Source organism: Copadichromis virginalis, linkage group LG15 (assembly GCF_057382275.1).
Source record: "Copadichromis virginalis isolate Kocher_CV1m ecotype Utaka linkage group LG15, C_Virginalis_male_GT1.1, whole genome shotgun sequence".
Taxonomy (NCBI): Eukaryota; Metazoa; Chordata; class Actinopteri; order Cichliformes; family Cichlidae; genus Copadichromis; species Copadichromis virginalis.
The window spans coordinates 38,448,723-38,473,634 of NC_140632.1; the positions used below are offsets into that span (position 1 = coordinate 38,448,723).

At 37.0% G+C, this 24,912-nt stretch overlaps 1 protein-coding gene and 2 long non-coding RNA genes across 3 annotated transcripts; 2 read left to right on the forward strand and 1 right to left on the reverse strand.

The window, feature by feature from the left end:
* Nucleotides 1-3,034: 3,034 nt before the first annotated feature.
* LOC146692972 (uncharacterized) lies at nt 3,035-5,250 on the reverse strand. Its single transcript, XR_014915321.1, has 2 exons — nt 4,744-5,250; nt 3,035-3,302 (listed from the first exon to the last, which is right to left on the reverse strand). It is a non-coding gene; the product is annotated as an uncharacterized LOC146692972 (long non-coding RNA).
* A 7,389-nt stretch (nt 5,251-12,639) lies between these two features.
* Nucleotides 12,640-15,769, forward strand: LOC146692973 (uncharacterized). The gene is made up of 5 exons (XM_085433275.1): nt 12,640-12,891; nt 13,612-14,263; nt 14,375-14,435; nt 14,529-14,609; nt 14,693-15,769. Exons 1-2 carry the CDS (start codon nt 12,816-12,818, stop codon nt 14,217-14,219), a joined length of 684 nt encoding a protein of 227 aa, XP_085289401.1. The 5' UTR covers nt 12,640-12,815; the 3' UTR covers nt 14,220-14,263; nt 14,375-14,435; nt 14,529-14,609; nt 14,693-15,769.
* A 105-nt stretch (nt 15,770-15,874) lies between these two features.
* Nucleotides 15,875-18,256, forward strand: LOC146692974 (uncharacterized). Its single transcript, XR_014915322.1, has 3 exons — nt 15,875-15,941; nt 16,044-16,157; nt 17,659-18,256. It is a non-coding gene; the product is annotated as an uncharacterized LOC146692974 (long non-coding RNA).
* The last annotated feature ends 6,656 nt before the right edge of the window (nt 18,257-24,912 follow it).

The window sequence follows — 24,912 nt, forward strand, 5'->3', positions numbered from 1 at the left end:
ACCCCAGAGACCCAGCAGTCACGGTCAATAACAGCCCCGGTGCAGAGAGCCCCCTCCGAGGAAACACTGGAGATATGCCACAATAGGCTATATACAGGGTAAAATGATAAAATAAATAAGAACGGGTTACAATATAAATATAAATAGAGTAAGAAGATTAAAAAATGGATAAGAATAAAATCAATAAATATTAGGTAAAACCTGAATTAATAATAAAATAACAGGATAGAATAAATAAGCATAAAATAAATAAACGTTAGGTGAAAGCTAAATTAAAAAGGTGGGTCTTGAGCCTGTTCTTAAAAACATGTACGTTCTCTGCGGCCCTGAGCTACGGTGGCTGGGAAGTGCAAAGCGCAACAAATTAAAAAACGGCAACAAATTAAAAATCCACAACAAATTAAAAAACGGCAACAAATTAAAAATCCACAACAAATTAAACAACTGCAACAAATTAAAAAACGGCAACAAATTAAAAATCCACAACAAATTAAAAAAACGCAACAAATTAAAAATCCACAACAAATTAAAAAACCGCAACAAATTAAAAAACCGCAACAAATTAAAAATCCACAACAAATTAAAAAACCGCAACAAATTAAAAATCCACAACAAATTAAAAATCCACAACAAATTAAAAAACCGCAACAAATTAAAAAGCCACAACAAATTAAAAATCCACAACAAATTAAAAAACCGCAACAAATTAAAAATCCACAACAAATTAAAAAACCGCAACAAATTAAAAAACCACAACAAATTAAAAATCCACAACAAATTAAAAAACCGCAACAAATTAAAAAACCACAACAAATTAAAAAACCACAACAAATTAAAAAACCGCAACAAATTAAAAATCCACAACAAATTAAAAAACCGCAACAAATTAAAAATCCACAACAAATTAAAAAACCGCAACAAATTAAAAATCCTTGACGGAAAGGGATTGTCTGAAATACCGGAAGTGGAGAGTGATGTCACGAGAGGGGGCGTGGCCAGGATTTTTGGTTGAGGCGCCATGTTTCTGGGCCGAACAAAGCGCTAGCGAAAGAGGAGCGAAAGTACACGGATAACACCAGCTATGGTTCGTACTTGCTGTGCAGTCGGTTGTAAAGTTAGATCGCACGACCGGCAAGGGAATAAGGTTGAAAATGGTTTATCTTTTCATTCTTTCCCCACCTGGAAGCAACATGAGGCAGCTCATGTATCGGATGTTACCAAAAGAAGGCGTCTAGTCTGGATAGCAGCTGTGAGACCAGCTGATATCCAGTTCTCTTCCTTCTCCAAATATCTGTTGGTGTGCTCCAGACATTTTCATTCCGGTAAGTTATAGATATGTTCATATCACTCTTTATCGGTCTTTTAAGTCTGACATCACTAGCCATGTCTTGGCTCAAACTCCCAAGAGCACCTGCAGGTCCATAAATCACACGATCACTGTGGCATCACTGAGTGTTGAAAAACTATCTAAAGTCTTTCATCTGTAATAAAATGATCAGCGTTCTGCTCTACCATGTGTAACAATTGAGTTTATCATCCAGGCATCCATGAAAACGAAATTAGCAGGAAGTTAGCTCGCTAGATTCCATCTAAATACAATATAGCATGTCCTAACTGAGGGATTTTGGAAACAAAGTCAAACGTACAGCTCTGCTATCACTTCCAACATAAATGAAGACAGAAAACTAAACAGCAGTGACGTTTGTAGGGTACTGAAGTTTGGCTAGCTGGTGTAAAACGATGTGCTACGTGACCGTTAGCGACACAGCTATGTTAGCATAATATAAACACTAACTTTTTCCACTTGATAAAAGTTATCGTGAGGATTCTCGGTGGTCAGGAACAAATGCTGGTGGCAGGATGCTGTAAACGGACCAAACTTCAGCCAGGAGAACAACTGAGATAATCCATCCACAAGGATGAATAGGATTAGTCATTCATATACTGCTGCATGGGCTGGGCTGTAGCTACATCGTAAGGTTTTAAAAACTGAGCTTTCAAATGATTAGTGGTGATAGAAGCAGTGGGAGGCCAACAGTGATCACTTACTGTTTTTAGGAGTTTTTTGAGATTAAATAGAAGACAATACAAAACATTAAACATGTTAACAACACAAAACCCATATTAAACGCAGACTACTTCAGGCCTGGAAGCAGGATTTGTCACACCATCACTTAAAGACCAGATAGCCTATTAGTTTTCTTTTCGATGCACTCTGAGGTCATAGCAAATTAGAAAAAAAAAACATCCTAATGAGTGATTTTGCAGAACTACGTGCTATTTATAGACTTGCTAATTATTTGGCATTATTGCAGCAGACCAGCCAATGAAATGGATGAAACATCGTGACTGGGTTCCAGCGCTACACAAGGGACCTGCTTCAAACATACCACCATGCCAATCAGATTACTTCTTCCATGTGAGGGTGAAGAGGTGACCCTTCTGGATAAGATGGTGAAGGTTTGCTGCCGTTTTGATGAACAGTGTGGTAGTAAAACCAGGGGAAAATGAAACTTGCTCCTGTTAAATATTCTTAAGTCTTGTGCTGTATAAATAGCAGTAACTTTTCAGAAGATAAATTGAAGTAATTGATAGTAAATTAAGTAGTGTTAGTAGTGGGTGATATCGTGTAAATGCTGTCATGATTTTGTGTAAACATTTTGTCTTTTATAAACTATAAATGACATGGATTCTACATTGTAACTGATGTGATGTTCTATAATAAAAAAGAGGCAAAAATTTGTTTGTTTCTTTATTGAACTTTTGAACAGTGGTACTCAGTCAGTACATATTCAGTAAATGCAAATTATTTACATGGCAGTGCACTTCAGGCATAAATCTAGACCCTTATATAAAACATTATGGGTCATTCCCACAACCCACAGCTTTACTGTGCTCCAGCAAAGTATCCAATAGCAGTGACAACTCCTCCACAGTAGCAGGTGGGATTTTTCTTTTTTGAGGACGGCTCCTTATACCTTTCAATACGGATGGTCTGTTTATGTTTTGATCCAGAGCCGTTTTTGGGCAGCTGAAGAGGAGAAGTCTATCTTATGGCCAACCTCTGGCTGTATCTTGGTCATATTACCCAGCAAAACCCAGTATGCAGGTTCATCTGTAACAGCCCTTGTGCCACAGATCCGCATTGTTGCTTCTACTTTTAAAAGAAGAACAGCGACATGGCTGCAGGTCTCCACGACTCCGGCCATACAGGTGCAGTGGGCGGCTTCAACCTTCCCTGTGATGCTCACAATGACCCATGGCTGCAATGCTGGTTCATTCAGTCTTTGAGAGTGCAGTACCTGAAACATACAAGTTACTAGTTAATTTAAAGACATAGACTCTAATGAGCTAAGGCCAACATAAATGTGTTTTATCTACTTTCAAATCCATTTATCATAAATGTAACAAAGTGTTTAGAAAGTTAGCACATACATGTAATTTTCCATTTTTTTTATGTATCCATCTATAGAACGCTGCATGTTATATTCCAAATCTGCCTGTTCTCTTTCAGAAACCTGACTTCAGAAAATGAAACTTAAAGTATGTAATCACTTTATGGAGAAAGCATAAAGTTTGACTTTAGGTGACAATTATGGACACGTAATATGATAAGGAGATTCTGCAGGTCATTAATCAATGTATTATAGTAAAAAATGTATTTTTGTGACAAAGGACAAACACGGAAGCAAGATATGTAATTAGGATTATTTCTAATAAATATAAATAAATAATTGCAATTTCTTTAACCACTGAGAATAACTAAATCCTTCAGGACAATGTCACATCAATGCACTGAACTCACTATGGCTACGTTCACACTGCAGGTCTTAATGCTCAATTCCGATTTTTTTGTCTGCTTGTTCACACTACAAATAAAATGTGACAGCAAACGTGCTCCTTTGTGAACCCTCAAAGTGGCCCACATATGCAAAAGCAGATGTCACACACAACACGCTCTGTTTAGACCCAGACCAAACAGTATTGTTTGACTGATGGCCCTTAAATATAAAGACTTGTTTCAGACTTTGCTTTAAGTTATTTTGTTATTTACATATGGCCTAATAATTATCCTTATTGCAATTTTAGAGAGGAGCGGTGCTTCAAAGGATATGCAGATTTCTGTCAGAATCTGCAGATTATACAGTATAAATAAAATGTTCATGTTGTCTTCCCAACAGTTTCACTAACATCTACACGGGATGGACACGAAGCACCGTTGTTCCTGACCACCGAGAATCCTCACGATAACTTTTATCAAGTGGAAAAAGTTAGTGTTTATATTATGCTAACATAGCTGTGTCGCTAACGGTCACGTAGCACATCGTTTTACACCAGCTAGCCAAACTTCAGTACCCTACAAACGTCACTGCTGTTTAGTTTTCTGTCTTCATTTATGTTGGAAGTGATAGCAGAGCTGTACGTTTGACTTTGTTTCCAAAATCCCTCAGTTAGGACATGCTATATTGTATTTAGATGGAATCTAGCGAGCTAACTTCCTGCTAATTTCGTTTTCATGGATGCCTGGATGATAAACTCAATTGTTACACATGGTAGAGCAGAACGCTGATCATTTTATTACAGATGAAAGACTTTAGATAGTTTTTCAACACTCAGTGATGCCACAGTGATCGTGTGATTTATGGACCTGCAGGTGCTCTTGGGAGTTTGAGCCAAGACATGGCTAGTGATGTCAGACTTAAAAGACCGATAAAGAGTGATATGAACATATCTATAACTTACCGGAATGAAAATGTCTGGAGCGCACCAACAGATATTTGGAGAAGAAAGAGAACTGGATATCAGCTGGTCTCACAGCTGCTATCCAGACTAGACGCCTTCTTTTGGTAACATCCGATACATGAGCTGCCTCATGTTGCTTCCAGGTGGGGAAAGAATGAAAAGATAAACCATTTTCAACCTTATTCCCTTGCCGGTCGTGCGATCTAACTTTACAACCGACTGCACAGCAAGTACGAACCATAGCTGGTGTTATCCGTGTACTTTCGCTCCTCTTTCGCTAGCGCTTTGTTCGGCCCAGAAACATGGCGCCTCAACCAAAAATCCTGGCCACGCCCCCTCTCGTGACATCACTCTCCACTTCCGGTATTTCAGACAATCCCTTTCCGTCAAGGATTTTTAATTTGTTGCGGTTTTTTAATTTGTTGTGGATTTTTAATTTGTTGCGGTTTTTTAATTTGTTGTGGATTTTTAATTTGTTGCGGTTTTTTAATTTGTTGTGGATTTTTAATTTGTTGAGGTTTTTTAATTTGTTGCGGTTTTTTAATTTGTTGTGGATTTTTAATTTGTTGTGGATTTTTAATTTGTTGCGGTTTTTTAATTTGTTGCGGTTTTTTAATTTGTTGTGGATTTTTAATTTGTTGCGGTTTTTTAATTTGTTGTGGATTTTTAATTTGTTGTGGTTTTTTAATTTGTTGCGGTTTTTTAATTTGTTGTGGATTTTTAATTTGTTGTGGTTTTTTAATTTGTTGTGGTTTTTTAATTTGTTGCGGTTTTTTAATTTGTTGCGGTTTTTTAATTTGTTGTGGATTTTTAATTTGTTGCGTTTTTTTAATTTGTTGTGGTTTTTTAATTTGTTGCCGTTTTTTAATTTGTTGCGGTTTTTTAATTTGTTGTGGATTTTTAATTTGTTGCCGTTTTTTTATTTGTTGTGGATTTTTAATTTGTTGCCGTTTTTTAATTTGTTGTGGATTTTTAATTTGTGGCCGTTTTTTAATTTGTTGCGCTTTGCACTTCCCAGCCACCGTACTGAGCTCCTCCGGCAGGCTGTTCCACAGACGAGGACCATACCACTGAAAAGCTGCCTCTCCGTGAGTATGTGTCCTGACTTTAGGGACAATCAAAAGGCCAGTACCAGAGGACCTCAGGGTCCGCGAGGGTTTGTATGGTAAAAGCAGATCTGAGAGATAAGAAGGCCCAAGACCATTAAGACATTTAAAAACCAATAAAAGAACTTTAAAATCGATCCTGAAACACACGGGGAGCCAGTGCAGCGATTCTAAAACCGGTGTAATGTGAGCCCGCCCTCTGGTCTTCGTCAGCACACGAGCTGCCGAGTATTATTCAAGTTCACAATTTCCTTACTCAGTATGGAACGCCAGCACTGCCATAATGAATTAATTAAATACACCATTAAATAATTAATTAAATGTGGCAATAATTAATTAATTAAATGTGGCAATAATTAATTAAAATGTGAAATACATAAATAATTTATTAAATATGTCAATAATTAATTAAAATGTGAAATACATAAATAATTAATTAAATGTGTCAATAATTAATTAATTACATGTGTCATAACTATTTATTTAATTAATTAATTCCAATTTTAATTAATTATTGCCACATTTAATTAATTATTTAATGGTGTATTTAATTAATTCATTATGGCAGTCCTGGCGTTCCATAACTCAGGGGTTGCAGTTCTCATCTTATATAGGACTCTCTTAAGTGACCAGGTTCAACTGTTCTTCATTTACTTGGTTTAAGCTTTTTCTTATTTGTCACTTTTAATTTTTGTTACTATCATTATTTCTCTGTCTGTTATTTCTTTAAATGCAAGAGGTTTAAGAAACAATGTTAAACGTAAGGCTATTTTTTTGTTTTGCAAGCAGTTCAATTCAGATTTCTGTTTTATACAAGAGTCTCACTCAACAGAACAAGAAAAAACATTTTGGAGATCGCAATGGGGAGATGATCTGTGGATGTCCCATGGTACAGAGCATGCTGCTGGTGTCTGCATACTTAAAGGAAGATTTAATGGTCAAATCTTGAATTCTGACATAGATAAAGATGGTCATTACATTTTTCTAATAGTTGAGGCTGCACACTCTATCTATATTTTAGTCAGTGTGTATGGTTTTAACTGTCAGAGGGAGAATAAGCTATATTTTGATAGGTTGGAGGAGCGCCTACTGCGCTGGTTATCTAAATATCCCAATTCTTTTATTGTTTTTGGTGGAGACTTTAATACAGTGTTTAACAGCTATTTGGACAGATGGCCTTCTAGAAGTTCAGACTCTAACTCATTCATAAGACTGTTTGCACAAAGATTCAACTTAGTCGATTCTTGGAGGGATTCTCATTCGTCTCAGATAGCTTATACATGGTGTAATAAGACTCAAACCAGACACTCACGTATCGATTTTTGGCTTATCTCAAAAGATTTAGAAAAAGTTAAAACGGATATTTATCCTACACCACTCTCAGACCACAAAATGGTTAGCTTATCGATCCCGTTGTCATCCTCCCTAATCACTAAAACCTCTTACTGGAAGTTAAATAGTACCATTCTTGAGCATAAAGAAGTGATTTGTGAAGTTCAGAGATTCATTAAACTTTATTGGAGTAAAGCTCTCACAAATAATACATTTTGTAGTAACTGGGAACTTTTGAAATATGAAATTGGAAAATTCTTTAGAAAATATAGCAGTGATTTAGCAAAAAAAAGAAGATCTGATGAGACGCAAGTGATACAAAAGATCACATGCCTTACTTCCAAACCAATAGACACCCTCAGTGAATCTGATAAGATAGAACTGGTTGACCTGCAGCACAGGTTAGATGAGCATAGCAAATAGCACATAGCAAAATATTGTTCAAACTTTTATTGCAAACTTTATTCTTCTAGTTATTGCCCTGAAGGTTGTCTGACTTTTTAAAATTCTTTAGACAAAATTACTCAGCTGAATGAGGAGGATAGTCAGCTTTGCGACAGATCAATTTCTTTGATTGAGGTTGCAGATGCTATAAAACATCTAAAGATTAACAAATCACCTGGAACTGACAGTTCGCTGACAGTTTAGCCCCGTTTCTTTTAGAAGTTTTTAAGGAAAGTATGGATAGAGGTGCACTCCCTCCCACTTTATGTCAAGGTTTGATCACCCTCATTCCAAAACCAGGAAAGGATCCTTTGCTCTTAGACAATTGGCGACCAATCTCATTACTGAATAATGATTATAAGATATTGGCACAAATTCTGGCTAATAGAATGAAACCTGTATTAGATCAAGTTATTGATGAGAGTCAGTCTGGTTTCATGCAGAATCGTCATATCTCAAACAACATAAGATTAATTTTAGACATAATAGATTACCCAGAACTTGTACAGGATGATAGTCTTATTCTTTTTTTAGATTTCTACAAGGCGTTCGACTCCTTAGAGCATGAGTTTATTTTTACTGCTTTAAATAAATTTGGGTTTGGTCAGTCCTTCTGTAATGCCGTTCGGACACTGTATTCCAATAGTAACAGCTCCATAAAGCTTGCCACTGGTATTTCCCCAAGAGTCTCTCTAAAGCGTGGAGTGAGGCAGGGTTGCCCCCTATCCGTATATTTATTCCTTCTTTCTGTGCAACTCCTTAATTCACACATTAAACTCAGTTCTTTAAAAGGCCTGGTCATTGCTAACAGAGAAATACTCATAAGTCAGCTGGCAGACGATACAGCTCTCTTCCTCAGAGACGCCTCGCAAGTTTCAGTGGCCATTAACAATATACAGCCATTCTCTAAAGCCTCCGGACTTTCACTCAACCTGCATAAATGTGAACTTTTACCAGTTAAAAGTTGTTTAGCAACTTCAATTCATGGAATACCTGTAAGAAACTCTGTAAGATACCTTGGAATTCAAATAATAAAAAATGAGCAATCCAGATGCTCCACAAACTTCATTCCTATTATAGATAAATCCCAAAAAATCTTTAATCATTGGCTACAGCGAGACCTGTCATTGAAGGGTAGAGTTCTGCTATCGAAGGCTGAAGGTATCTCCCGTCTAACCTATGCTGCCCAGTCACTACATGTTGATAATACAACCTGTAAGTCAATTAACAAATTATTATACAATTTTTTATGGAAAAATAAAACTCACTACTTGCGTAAATCAGTAGCTTTAAATTCATATGATAAAGGAGGTATAAATTTTATTGATTTCGGTGCTCTTAACAACACCTTTAAAATAAACTGGATTAAAAAGTATTTAAGAAATCCCACTTCTATCTGGAACTTTATCTCACATCATGTGTTCTCTCATTTAGGCGGCCTTAACTTCCTACTGCTCTGCAATTACAGTATTCCAAAAATACCACTGAAACTTTCTCACTTTCATCAACAAATTCTTTTGGCATGGGCGCTGATTTACAAACACAATTTCTCTCCACAAAACTGTTTTATTTGGAATAACTGCAATATTATTTATAAAAATAAAACTCTTTTTTTTAAATAACTGGTTTAATAATGGAATAATCTTGGTTAGTCAGTTATATAGAGAAGATGGACTCTTATATAATTACTCTGAGTTCCTCAGGAGATGTACCGATAACGCCTAAAGAATTCTCAATAGTGTTCGATGCCATCCCATCTGGTCTGTCCATGTTACACAGATGCTCCCACAGTGCTCCACTACAGGTCACTCCCCCGGATGTGTTACATTCTTCTCTTGGCAATGTTTGCTTTTCCTCTCATAAGTCTATAAATACCAAAATAAGATCTCTCTTTCAGGATGCAATGGTCTCTGTTCCATCAGCCATATTTTATTGGGCCAATTTTGTAACAGATATTGAATGGAAAAAAGTTTGGACTTGACCACAAAGGTTTTTCTTAACAAACAAAATTAAAGAGATTTCCTTTAAGTTGATTCATAAGTTTTACCCTACCAAACAATATTTGTCCAAATTTATGGCTGAAATAAATGTACATTGTACCTTCTGTCAAGAGCAACCTGAAACAGTTTCTCATCTGTTTTGGTCATGTAAATTTACGTGTAAATTCTGGAAGGATTTCCACAAGTTTATTACTGACTCTGTTCTCCCTAATCTTCAACTATACTATAAGGATGTTATCTTTGGCTATTATAATTTTAAAGACAAGGACAATGATGCTTTCTTCTTTATAAATTTGGTTTTATTTTTGGCAAAATTTCATATACACAAAAGCAAAGTCCTCGGCAGAAAGCCTGAACTTCTTGTATTAAAAATGGAACTTGCACAATATATAAGGACAATCTCCTCATCAAAAAACACTAAGGCTCTCAAGACTGTTAACATCTATATCCGATTGAAACTGCTAACTTGATTTTGGCTCTTGCAAACTTTTGTTTATTTATGTTCCCCTTAATTTATTTTATTTTTTGTACTCACTTTTGTCTCACTGTCCTTGTCACTCTTTCTGTTCCTCATTGTACTACCACAATGTCATCTTTTATGTGATCCCTGTTTTACTTGACTGTATGTTTAAAATGTGATAAATAAAGTTTAAAAAAAAAAATCGTGACTCTTCAACTAATCGTGGCAGCTCTAATTACAGATATCATCTTTCACTTGTGTATTTTAATGTGTTTCAGAACAATATTTCTGTTGTGCAGACTTACGGTTGGTAAACAGCAAATATCCAAGTCATTCAAAATAACATCTGTCATGTAGCTCCTGACTCCCTAAGAGTCAAAAGCTTTACAGTATTTTTTGAAGACATACAAACGTTTATTTTCAAACTAATAACTGAGTTACAGGGTCAAAAATAAAAAATTAACAGTCAGTACTTTTGTTGTTCTTTTTGACAAATTCCTGTTAAATGTATTGGACCCTCTGTTTTTAGGTTTTATTTTTTTCATCTTGACTTCATTGGAAATGCTAGCAAGAAGTCAGTTCAACAGATGTAACTTATAGTGAGATTGGAGGCGGTGCAGTATTAATATCAGAATCCCTTAGTTTTGATTATTAATCCTCTGGCTGACCCCATATTGCATTTTTTCATCTTAAAATGATGCACAGTCTTTATGTGAAATGTACTGTCTTCTTGATATTTATCAACCCATCAGTTTGTATTTCTGTGTGTTAATAAAGTTCCAACTTTTGTATTGTAACATTTTTGTGTTTTTCTTTCTTTAGTTTTTCAGACAACTCAAACTTTTAAACACTTGTAATGAGCCGAGTGTGTGTGTGTGTGTGTGTGTGTGTGTGTGTGTAAGAAGTACCACTTTTAACAACTTCATTAATATTGTTTTGTATCATAGTAATAAAGGTTAGTTTTAACGTCTGTATCTCCTCCTTATTTAATCTGAGATGTTCTTTTCTAAAAACCTCAGGATTGTGCAAGTACTTGGTGAGTTTAGAAGGTAAGTGGAACACTAAACAGAAAAGAAAAGAGACAGAGATGTGTGTTTTCTGTTAATACCATAATTGCAGTCATCTTAAACAAACACATGACATTTCTTTGGCACGATTGCTTTTTCACTGATTTGAAACTTTAATGTGTGGTACAACAATTCTTCTAGTTAAATAGAAAAAAAAATACATTGTGTCAAGTTCCCTGGTTAAATGGGCTGTCTGTGTAAAAAGCATAAATGGCTGTTTGTCTTGGTGTATTGGTCTTTTGCCGGCATGGCAAACTAGATCAATCTGCTGGGACATCTGATTTGAGGACAATCACTTGCTTTTCCAAAGGACACTGACAACCAGACATTAGATGCCACAGCCCTGGCCCACGGTATCCCCCCCCCCCTCCCCCCCATGCATGCGGTGGGCCTTCTGTAGTAAGAGAGCAGCTTAATGAAGGTGACAAGGTGAAAACAGGAGGATTGATGTGCCGGTGCTGTGAGGGCATGTATAACACCACCTACCCAAGTGTTGAATATAAGGAGGCTTTGAAGAATCTACAATAATTGTGTGTTGTTTGTACATGAATCACAATGTGTTACTTCAGAGGTGTGATGTTTTCAGGGTTTTTTAAAATAAAAATCAGCTTTCTTTTTAATTGCTATTAACTGACAGTCAGATAACCAGCTTTTAAAAACATATTCATAAACACTTTGCAGTCAACAAAATTTGCACAGAGGTTATAGATGAAATAAAAGTATCACGTGTGTTCTAGGTGTGTTTATAACTCTGTTATTGTACATATTCTGTGTTATACATCATAATCATTCCAGTCATTTTTTAACTGTTTTAATCTTTATAAAACTGTTATTTATTTATTTATTTTTGTGATTTCTGCTGCCCTATTGGTCTGGTCTCTCTTGAAAATCTGAGAATGTGATATTCATAATAAAAGGATTTAGGTTTACTGCCAAAAAATGATTGCACTTCATAACAGAAATGTGCTAACTGGCTTGAAATAGATTGAAACTGTTATGAGATTGCTTCAGGGAGCAGACATGACACCGTCTTTTAGGTTTCGCCATCACTTTGTATTATGCGCACAACACCACCCTCCTCTGGCTTCCACATGAACTGCACCTTAAACATCAACTGTTTACAAATGTCATGACACAAACAAACGTTTCAATACCGTAAATCACTTTTTGGACTGCGATCACTTTTTGGCACAACATCGGCTCTGATAACATTTAAAGCGCATTGAAAAACTATTCTTTAATGCTAAAAACCCATTATCAATTGTAATTATTTATTTATTCATTTAAATTTCAGATATCGATCTTCATTTTTGTAAACTGGTGAATTAATGATTTTTTAAAGAATTAAAACGACAAAGTTTGGCAATATATTTTTTAAAAAGGATGAATAAAGCAGTAAAATAAAATGAGAAATATATATATATTTTAAAAACTATGATAATTAGACGAACTTTATTTTAAATAAATAAAATTGATTTTCGGTGACCCTGGGTGTCATGGTGATGATGACGTGTTTGAGTGCAGGTATAAAAGCAGGAGGAAAAAGTGGAATTCGGGTTTCACGTTTGAGCGCAAACAGGAGCTTTTTCCCACTAGTGCTGTGAAAACTCGGATTTTTCAAGCTACAGCTAACGTTTGAAAATCTTCAAGAAGGATTTGCAAAATGACTTCTTCAAACTTGAGTCGCGAGACGCACCTGCTCTCCCTTTTCATTGAGGAGGTGTTAGATCAACGCTATGGTGAGTACAGCAGGCTAATATGTCAGAGTGCTAGCAAACAAATACAACTTAGATTTTTGTCTTTTATTGTTTGGAAGTAGGACTTCATGAGTGTTAACATTTAGGATGAGATGTTTCATACTTGAGTAACATCAATTTTAACATGTGCCAGTACGCTATAAAGATGGCGCCATGTTTTTTTTTAATTGCTAACGACTTAAGGCGTTGGAGGACGCTGACGTCAGCGCGCGGCCGTTTTTGCATGTAGAGGGTTTGAGTTGACATGTTTGGGCCGCTGGCGCTGAGTTATACGTGAAAGTTTCATAGATTGTGAATGTGTAAAGCTGGAGAAGCTGGAGTTTTAAAAGTTCACAGAGTCGCAGGATGAGTTTGAGATTGAAACAGTGTGTGCCTGCAATAAGGAGGTGGGAGGTTTCTCACCTAAATGTAGCTGCTTTATCCTCAAAATATCGATGCTCAACTAATATGAAGATATTACTCCTTAATGTGAATGCGTATTAAAACCTCAGTGAAAATCCACGCAGCCTTACACACATGAAAACTTTTACCAGGTGAAAAATGTGAAGGCTTTCATAAACAATGAGTTCTGCTGGGCGCTTCTTACTGTTTGTGTGTGGAAGAGCTTATGATGATGTAAAGCCATGTCTGGACAATTTAAATCCAGGCTTTAATTTGTGTGATCACATGATTAACGTAGACGCACGCTTTGCTTTCTCGTAGCTGATCTGGTGAGTCCAGTCACTGCACCTCAGATGGTCGTCACTAACTTGAGGAACCGTGAACTGAGCAGGAGGCATCTGAACTCCATGCCTCACCTGGTCCTCACTCTTTACCATAACCTGGTGACTGGGTCCAAGGACTTTCCTTGCATACCTTTTAAAGGATGGTTCCACCGGGACCTGGTGACGACACCATTTGTCAATGTGAGGCAGAGCCAGAGAGAGAACACCACTCCTTCTCCTCCTACGGACTCACCAGCTGGCATGATGCTGCCGCCTGCGGGCTCCAGCTCTCATCCACGCTTCCTGACTCCAGTTCTTCCAGAGAAAGCAGATCTTGCTGTGCTGAAGGCAGATCGGAGGAACTGTGTCCGCACCCTGACTGTCGACGGCCTCCCCGTCACCAGAGTCATCTCCACTGTTTACCAAACAGAGGACACTGAGATGAAGAACCGCTGGAGAGTAACAGACTACAGCGCGGACGGCAGAGTTCTCACTTCGGTGCTCTGCCGTTTTCTAAATATGTCGGCAAAGCGTGCTAAGAGGAAGGCGGAGGAAGAGAGCAGCATCCGGAGCCCGACTCAAGCAAGGAAGCGCTTGAGATTATAATATACAGTGAAGCATGTCGAACGTCAGCAAGCCTGAACAAAGTGGTAAGTAGTAAATAGTGCTTAAGGTTGTTTCTAAAAGAATGTCCTAAAATATTTGAAAATCGTCGAGGTTTTAACTTTTATTCTTTCTTTTCTGCCTCTTGTTTCTAAAAGTCAGGCAAAAGAGTCACGCTGCGAAGAAACACCACACAGAAGATTTTCCCTCAGTAAAATGGTGAATATATTCATCTTGTTATGACGTTTGCTCACAATAACCAGGAGTGTTTCTGAAGTGATTCACTCTCATTTGGTGTTATTTGATCCAAAGACAACTGAGGGTCTTCAGAGCAGCGTGAACGGGCGTCATCTGAGAGCAAGACAGTCCTGGCGCCTTTGTGGTTCCCTCCAGGTACTCCAGCTTCATCCCACAGTCCAGAGAGATGCAGTTAGGTTGAATGTGAGTGTGAATGGTTGTCTGTTTCTCTGTGTTAGACTGACCTGTCCAGGTTATACCCCCGCCTCTGGCCCCATAACAGCTGGGATGGCTCCAATGGTTAAGCAGAAGAAATGGATGGAAGGATGATCCAAAGAGAAACATTGAAGGCCCTCTCACAAAAAAAGATAAGAACTCATTTTACACATTGTTGAAACATCCTGAAAGTTATTTGTTGTGTTTAGAAACTGGTTGAACTGTCATTAGAGTTTGTTTCGACTTGTTGTTCATTTCTTATTCGGTTCAGCTGTGTTTCTATGTGTCCTTAGTTCCCATAATCAGCCTCCTGTGTGTAAATATTGTGTCAGTCTCCCTTTGTCCCTTGTCAGAGTGTTAGTCTCCGTCCCCTCGTGTTTCCTTGCCTCAGTAGTTCTGTTTCCTACAGTTTTCCCCCAGTATAGGTTTTGGTTAGACTTTTTCAGTTCCCTTTGTCAGTCTTTGTATTTGGTATTTCCTCATCAGTCTTATCACTTTCCTCTCCAGAAAGAAAACAATAAAAAGACCTGAAGAGACGTCTATGCAAACGCTCTCATTGTGAAAGATAAGTATACATCCAACTAATCTGTGACTCTGTCACAGCTCTGATCAGCAATTCTTTCAGGTTTGTCTGTTTTGATGATGTTATTAATTGTTATTATCCTTTATCCAGTTAACTTTCAGAGAGGAGCGGAGGGAGGAGCGAAGCCAGCGTGCTCTGTAAACGCTGGCTTCGCTCCTCCTAAACTGTCATTAAAAAAAAGATAAGTATATATTGATTTTATATTATTATGACAGCTCCTCCTCAGTGAACACTTCCTCTAGTTGCTGAAATCATTTACTAATTTTTTTCTTCCCATTTGTCTTTTGTTTTTCAGAGAAAACAGAGGAGCCAAGGTGACATTAAGACCTAAGACAGGACGGATTGAACCCTTTCTCGTAAAAAGATAAGTATTCACTCTGCTTTTAATCAGAATATTGATAAATATCTAAAATTCTGCTCACCTGGTTGATAAAGTTACTAAATTGATTCCCTCTTTTCTGTCATTTGTCCTTTAGAGAGAAGATGAGGAGAGTGAACGTCAGCAAGAATGAACAAAGTGGTAAGTAGTAAATAGTGTTTAAGGTTGTTTCTAAAACATCCCAAACATTAAAAAAATTGTTGAGGTTTTAACTTTTATTCTTTCTTTTCTGCCTCTTGTTTCTAAATGTCAGGAAAAAGAGCCAAGATGAGAAGAAACTCCACACAGAAGATTTTCCCTCAGTAAAATGGTAAATACATTCATCATGTTATGACGTTTGCTCACAATAACCAGGAGTGTTTCTGAAGTGATTCACTCTCATTTGGTGTTATTTGGTGTTTGTCTTTGAAAGGAGAGGAGCAGTAACGACACTGGGAGACAAACAACAGGATGATCCAAAGAGAAACATCAAAGGCCCTCTCACCAGCTTTCATTTATTAAATTTGTCTTTACTGAACGATTTCTGGTGTGTACTTGTGTTGATACTCAGACAACAGCTCGTCTTTCTGTTTGTGCTGGAAGATTCAGGCAAACACATATTACATATATATGATTGTTATATGACACAGTCTCACATTTAGTGCTATATGATAATGATAAGGTCCAGTTTAATGGTATTGCTAGTGTCTAATGAAATGAACACGTGATTTTCAGATCCAGCAAAGTGAATATTTTTCACTGTGGATAAATTACATGGAAACGTTTAATGAGTCATCAGCTATTTCACTACAAAGATGATGTGATTAAAGGTTCTCATACATGCAGGTCAGAAGTTTTGCTCCATCCTGGATGTTAAATGCTGATCAATGTTTACACATATCTGCACATTTCTAACAGCTCATTTCACAGGTCATCAGTCTCCTGACTGCATATGCAGAGTTTTATCATCACGTGTTCATGGCAGACAAACATAATTATGAATTCTTGTTTTAGTTCCATTCAGTCACTCAACATCAGGTGTCTGCTTGTCCTGAGCTGTGAGAACTACAGTGAGTTGCTTTCCTCTTTAGCTTAGTATTAATAAACCAGGTCGTAGGTGGGCACCTGCATCAAGGAGTCAAGAAGCATATTTTATTGTTTAATGGTGAAAACAATGGATTGTTGGTCATTTGTTTAATGGAAAGACTGAAAGTGCGGCCTGGTGTTGACTTACACTTATTCAAAGTGATGAAGTACCAACAGATACTAAAAGTCACAGCCTGAAACACGTCAACTGCTTTATTATTTCTAGTTATAAATAAACTGTCAGTTTATGGCCCCTGTGGCTCGATCAGGCCCTTCCGGGATGTGGAGATATTTATTATTTACTATAACTTGTGCTTATGTTGGTTTTTGCTGTGGTTTCGCTACTGTGTTTTTCTCTTTTTGCTTGTTTTTATTTTTCCAGCAGGTGATCAAACAGATTTTTAGTGTCTTCTCTCTCTGTGTCTCTCTTCTCCTATCTTTTTGCTTTCCATCTCCTTCTGTTGAGCATCTTCCCAACTTCTCTTTTCTTCATCTTTCTCTTTCCCATCCCCAGTCCTGTCCGTTCTGATTGTAATAATTTCAAGGTAAAGAAAAGAAAGAAATAATAAAGAGCTAATACACTTTGACAATCAAGTGGACCAGTGTGGCAAAAGCTGTAATGATCCATTTGGGAAAATAAATCTGTTGGACTGGTAAACTAAGCTATCGGGGATAGCTCAGTAGGTAGAGTGGTGGCCCCATAATCGGAAGGTCGGTGGTTTGACTCCACTGAACGGCTACCCTGAGGTACCCCTGAGCAAGGTACCGTCCCTACACACTGCTCCCTGGGCACTGCATTGGTGGCTGCCCACTGCTTCACTGGGTGAATGGGTTAAAGGCAGAGGAACTATTTCCCTACGGGGACTAACATGCACACTTCACTTTACACTAATATACTATAATAATACGGTATGAAAAATGGCAAACATGAGAATTCTGTGTGTTTTCCTTCTTATCTGCAGATTAACAGTCCACAGGTTTGGTGCTCAGACTCTGATTTGTTCCCTGGAGATGGAGGAGAGAGAGCACAGAGGACAGCAAGGTGGAGGAGTGAAGGAGAAGGTGGTTTAGTTTTTCAGACAACTCAAACTTTTAAACACTTGTAATGAGCTGAGTGTGTGTGTGTGTGTGTGTGTGTGTGTAAGAAGTACCACTTTTAGGAGGCTTTGAAGAATCTACAATAATTGTGTATTGTTTGTACATGAATCACAATGTGTTACTTCAGAGGTGTGATGTTTTCAGGGTTTTTTAAATAAAAATCAGCTTTCTTTTTAATTGCTATTAACTGACAGTCAGATAACCAGCTTTTAAAAACATATTCATAAACACTTTGCAGTCAACAAAATTTGCACAGAGGTTATAGATGAAATAAAAGTATCACGTGTGTTCTAGGTGTGTTTATAACTCTGCTATTGTACATATTCTGTGTTATACATCATAATCATTCCAGTCTTTTTTTTACTGTTTTAATCTTTATAAAACTGTTATTTATCTATTTTTGTGATTTCTGCTGCCCTATTGGTCTGGTCTCTCTTGAAAATCTGAGAATGTGATATTCATAATAAAAGGATTTAAGTTTACTGCCAAAAAATGATTGCACTTCATAACAGAAATGTGCTAACTGGCTTGAAATAGATTGAAACTGTTATGAGATTGCTTCAGGGAGCAGACATGACACCGTCTTTTAGGTTTCGCCATCACTTTGTATTGTGCGCACAACACCACCCTCCTCTGGCTTCCACATGAACTGCACCTTAAACATCAACTGTTTCCTTTCATATCAAAAATCCTTGAAAGAGTAGTTGTCAAACAGCTAACAGATCATCTGCAGAGGAATGGTTTATTTGAAGAGTTTCAGTCAGGTTTCAGAGTTCAGCACAGCACAGAAACAGCTTTAGTGAAGGTTACAAATGATCTTCTTATGGCCTCTGACAGTGGACTCATCTCTGTGCTTGTCCTGCTAGACCTCAGTGCAGCGTTCGATACTGTTGACCATAATATCCTATTAGAGCGATTAGAACATGCTGTAGGTATTACAGGTACTGTGCTGCAGTGGTTTGTATCATATCTATCTAATAGAGTCCAATTTGTGCATGTAAATGGAGAGTCCTCTTCACACACTGAGGTTAATTATGGAGTTCCACAGGGTTCAGTGCTAGGACCAATTCTGTTTACATTATACATGCTTCCCTTAGGCAGCATCATTAGAAGACATAGCATACATTTTCACTGTTATGCCGATGACACCCAGCTCTATCTGTCCATGAAGCCAGATAGCACACACCAATTAGTTAGACTGCAGGAATGTCTTAAAGACATAAAGACCTGGATGGCCGCTAACTTTCTGCTTCTTAATTCAGATAAAACTGAGGTTATTGTACTCGGCCCTGAAAATCTTAGAAATATGGTATCTAACCAGATTCTTACTCTGGATGGCATTACCTTGGCCTCCAGTAACACTGTGAGGAACCTTGGAGTCATTTTTGACCAGGACATGTCCTTCAACGCACATATTAAACAAATATGTAAGACTGCTTTCTTCCATTTGCGCAACATCTCTAAAATTAGAAATATCCTGTCTCAGAGTGACGCTGAAAAACTAGTTCATGCATTTATTACTTCCAGGCTGGACTACTGTAACTCATTATTATCAGGATGTCCAAAAAACTCACTGAAAAGCCTTCAACTAATCCAAAATGCTGCAGCAAGAGTCCTGACAGGGACTAGAAAGAGAGAGCATATTTCTCCTGTTTTGGCTTCCCTTCATTGGCTTCCTGTTAAATCCAGAATTGAATTCAAAATCCTGCTCCTCACATACAAGGTCTTAAATAATCAGGCCCCATCTTATCTTAATGACCTTGTAGTACCATATCACCCTATTAGAGCACTTCGCTCTCGCTCTGCAGGCCTACTTGTTGTTCCTAGAGTATTTAAAAGTAGAATGGGAGGGAGAGCCTTCAGTTTTCAGGCCCCTCTTCTGTGGAACCAGCTTCCAGTTTGGATTCGGGAGACAGACACTATCTCTACTTTCAAGATTAGGCTTAAAACTTTCCTTTTTGCTAAAGCATATAGTTAGGGCTGGACCAGGTGATCCTGAATCCTCCCTTAGTTATGCTGCAATAGACTTAGGCTGCCGGGGGATTCCCATGATGCATTGAGTTTTTCCTTTCCAGTCACCTTTCTCACTCACTATGTATTAATAGACCTCTCTGCATTGAATCATATCTGTTATTAACCTCTGTCTCTCTTCCACAGCATGTCTTTTATCCTGTCTTCCTTCTCTCACCCCAACCGGTCGCAGCAGATGGCCGCCCCTCCCTGAGCCTGGTTCTGCCGGAGGTTTCTTCCTGTTAAAAGGGAGTTTTTCCTTCCCACTGTCGCCAAAGTGCTTGCTCATAGGGGGTCGTATGATTGTTGGGTTTTTCTCTGTATCTATGAAGCGCCTTGAGGCGACTTTTGTTGTGATTTGGCGCTATATAAATAAAATTGAATTGAATTGAATTGAATTTACAAATGTCATGACACAAACAAACGTTTCAATACCGTAAATCACTTTTTGGACTGCGATCACTTTTTGGCACAACATCGGCTCTGATAACATTTAAAGCGCATTGAAAAACTATTCTTTAATGCTAAAAACCCATTATCAATTGTAATTATTTATTTATTCATTTAAATTTCAGATATCGATCTTCATTTTTGTAAACTGGTGAATTAATGATTTTTTAAAGAATTAAAACGACAAAGTTTGGCAATATATTTTTTAAAAAGGATGAATAAAACAGTAAAATAAAATGAGAAATATATATATATATTTTTTAAAAACTATGATAATTAGATGAGCTTTATTTTAAATAAATAAAATTGATTTTCGGTGACACTGGGTGTCATGGTGATGATGACGTGTTTGAGTGCAGGTATAAAAGCAGGAGGCAAAAGTGAAATTCGGGTTTCACGTTTGAGCGCAAACAGGAGCTTTTTCCCACTAGTGCTGTGAAAACTCGGATTTTTCAAACTACAGCTAACGTTTGAAAATCTTCAAGAAGGATTTGCAAAATGACTTCTTCAAACTTGAGTCGCGAGATGCACCTGCTCTCCCTTTTCATTGAGGAGGTGTTAGATCAACGCTATGGTGAGTACAGCAGGCTAATATGTCAGAGTGCTAGCAAACAAATACAACTTAGATTTTTGTCTTTTATTGTTTGGAAGTAGGACTTCATGAGTGTTAACATTTAGGATGAGATGTTTCATGCCCCTAGAGACAAAGCACGTACAAACTCCAAAACACTTACAAAATCCAAAACACATGCAAAATCCAAAACACATGCAAGCTCCAAAACACTTACAAAATACAAAACACATGCAAAATACAAAACACGTACAAAATACAAAACACATGCAAAATACAAAACACGTACAAAATACAAAACACGTGCAAACTCCAAAACACGTACAAAATACAAAACACATGAAAACTCCAAAACACATACAAAATACAAAACACATGCAAAATCCAAAACACGTACAAAATACAAAACACATGCAAAATACAAAACACGTACAAAATACAAAACACGTGCAAAATACAAAACGTACAAAATACAAAACACTCGCAAAAGTAGTAACTACACAAGCCAGGAAGTACCAATGACCGGATTTGGGGTCTGCAGCCTTTTTTTTTCTTCAAATATTAAACTTTATTAAGAAACAGTATACAGAACATGTATACAATCAGAACAAAATTAACACATGCCAGGGGGTGTAATACAAAGAATTACAAACATTCAAATAATTTGTAATTACTACAAATAGTAATAGTTTTCATAGCCTTTTTGTTAAGTGATCCACTAATCAATTTTATGTAACATAAAACATCATTACAGTAATGTTTAAAATTAGGTTTGTTGGTCACGTCGGTTTTTTGTTACTGTATTTGCATTTGTGAAAATAAAATTTAGCTAAGATAACTAACAAGTTTATTATAAAGTAAGCATCTTCTTTTTTTGCCTTCAAAAGAAACAAAATACAACATTTTCCCATTTCACAGTAAAGTCTTTATAGAGATGTCCAGCAATGAATCTACTGAAGTCTTTCCAAAATGTTCTAGCGTATGAACAGATCCAGAGGTGCTGCACAGTCTCAGGATGGCTTCCACAAAATCCAGTTCACATTTATGTCCCTTTTGAACTTCGTCATGTAATGATTAGCAGGATAAAATTCATGCAATATTTTAAATGAGACTTCCTTCACTTTATTCGTTACCAGATACTTGTTAGGAATTGTCCATACTCTTTTCCAGTTAATGTCACTGACAAAGAAATTCCAATAAGAGACCACATGTGGGATAGTTAGAGATTCTGTCTGGAACAAAGCACGGATATTCTTATTACTTTTACTGTGGTTTGTTAGACAGATTCTTCCTATGTGTGAATCTAAAGGGTTGGGGAGAGAAACAGATGATATGCAAGGTTGAATACCTTTAAAAAGCATTATAATACCCGTAGGTATTGCATCAAATAATATAGCATATTCTTTGGGTGTGGCTGGAAATTTATAGGTGTTTAAGAATTCTGAATAGGACATAAGCTGCCCATTAGGATTAAACAGCTGATTCACTAAAACAATCCATTTCTCAACCCACCTAGAAAAAAATGATTTATTTTTATACAATATGTTCCTATTATTCCAAATTGAATACGTATGGGGTGTAAAGTTGTGTTTATATATAAGGGACCAAGCTAATAGAACTTGTTTGTGAAACATCGAGAGCTTTTCTGGAAGCTTATCTATATTATAATCACAACCTAAGATAAAACTTAGACCACCAAACTTAGAGAAAATGTAGTGAGGAATAAAATTCCAAATGGATACCGGATTTTTAAGAAAATGTTTAGCCCAATTAATCTTAAATGTATTGTTTAGAATATGGTAATTTTACGAATAGTAAAATCCAAAACATTGAGACCACCGTGTTCATAGTCATTCATCAATACACTCTTTCTGATGTAATGTGTCCGGTTTTTCCAAAGGAAGTTGAAGAGCATTCGGTCAATATCCTTACAAGTTTTGCCGTCCACATGCAGAGAAATTGCTGCATAAGTCAGTCGAGACAGACCTTCTGCTTTTGAGAGCAATCCGGTTGTTCAGTCTGACGTCACTAGCCGTGTCTGGGTCTAAACTCCGCTGCAGGTCCATATATCAAACGATCACTGTGGCATTACTGAGAGTTGAAAAACTGTCTAAAGTCTTTCATCTTTAATAAAATGATCAGCGTTCTGCTCTACCAGGTGTAACAATTGAGTTTAACATCCAGGCATCCATGAAAACGGAATTTATGACATTTAACGGAGTTAGAAGTTAGCAGGGAGTTAGCTCGCTAGCTTCTATCTAAATACAATATAGCATGTCCTGACTGCGGGGTTTTGGAAACAAATTAAAACGTACAGCTCTGTTATCACTTCCAGCATAAATGAAGACAGAAAACTAAACAGCAGTAACGTTTGTAGGGTTACTGAAGTTGGGCTAGCTGGTATATAATGATGTGCTGCGTGACCGCTAGCGACACAGCTACGTTAGCATAATATAAACAAGCTAACTTTTTTTTCCACTCGATAAAAGTTACCGTGAGTGTTCTCGGTGGTCAGGAACAAATGTAATCGCGTGGCAGGATGCTGTAAAAGGACCAAACTTCAGCCAGGAGAACAACTGAGATAATCCATCCACAATACGAGGTTAGTCATTCATATACTGCTGCATGGGCTGGGCTGTAGTTACACCCTAAGGTTTTAAAAACTGAGCTTAAATAAATGATTAGCGGTAATAAAAGCCGAGGGAGGTCAACAGTGATCACTGACTGTTTTAGGAGCTTTTTGAGATCAAATAGAAGAAAATACATAACATTAAACATGTTAACAACACAAAAGCCATATTAAACGCAGACTACTTTAGACCCGGAAGTAGGATTCGTCACGTCATCACTGAACAACCGGATACCCTTCCTCTTAAACTTAAATCTCTCTGCAACCATTGATTTAATTTGGTTTGAGATTTTTTAATAATTGGGGGAAAATTTAGTAAAATTCTGTCTTTTGGATCTTTGCAGATAATCAGACCTAAATATGTTGCTTCATTTTTAACTGTTATATTACAAATACTCTGAACATTACACTCTTTGACAGGTAATTATTGACATTTATTTAAATTTAGGACCAATCCAGACCCTTTTGAGAAATCCTCTATTACACGTAAAGCAATTGGCACTTGGCTGGCATTTTTAAGAAAAATTGTGGTATCATCTGCCAATTGACTGATGACAATCTCTCTGTCTGCTATGTTTATACCCGTCACAGGGCTATTCGAAATATGAGAGGCAAGAATTTGGGTGCAAAGTAAAAAAAGATAAGGGCTAATCGGGCAACCTTGGCGATCACCTCGATTAAGACTAAAACGAGAAGTGGTGCCATTTTTCATTCTAATAGAACTATTAGCATTGGAATACAGAGTTTTGATAGCTCTGCAGAAGATATCACCAAAACCAAATTTCTGAAGTGTAAGAAATATAAATTCATGCTCAATTGAGTCAAAGGCTTTATAGAAGTCCAGGAGAAGGATAAATGAGTCATCAGATATTAATGCTGAGTAGTCCAGAATATCCAAGACGAGTCTAATATTATTGGAGATGTGCCTGTTTGTCATAAAACCAGACTGTGTCTCGTCTACAATATCGTCCAAAATATACTTAATTCTTCTAGCTAGCAATAGAGCTAATATTTTATAATCATTATTCAGGAGGCTTATTGGTCTCCAGTTGTCTATAAAAAGTAGGTCCTTCTTAGGTTTGGGAATTAAAGTAATAAGTCCTTGAGTAAGGCTGGGAGGAAGAGTGCCCCTTTCAATACTTTCATTATAAACCTGCAACAAAAAGGGTGCAAGCTGACAAGAAAATGATTTATAGAATTCAGCCACCAGCCCATCTGTGCCTGGAGATTTGTTGTTTTTAAGAAATTCAATAGATGTCAATATCTCTTTTTCAGTAATTGGACTGTCACAAAAAAGCCTATCAGCACTTTTAATCATTTCAACATTGTTTACAGAGTCAATAAATTGGGTAGCGACCTTTGCGTTATAATTGGATTCATACAACTTTGAGTAGAAATTACAACAAAATTGAGAGATAATTTTTGCATCATCACTGACCGTACCATTTATATTCAATT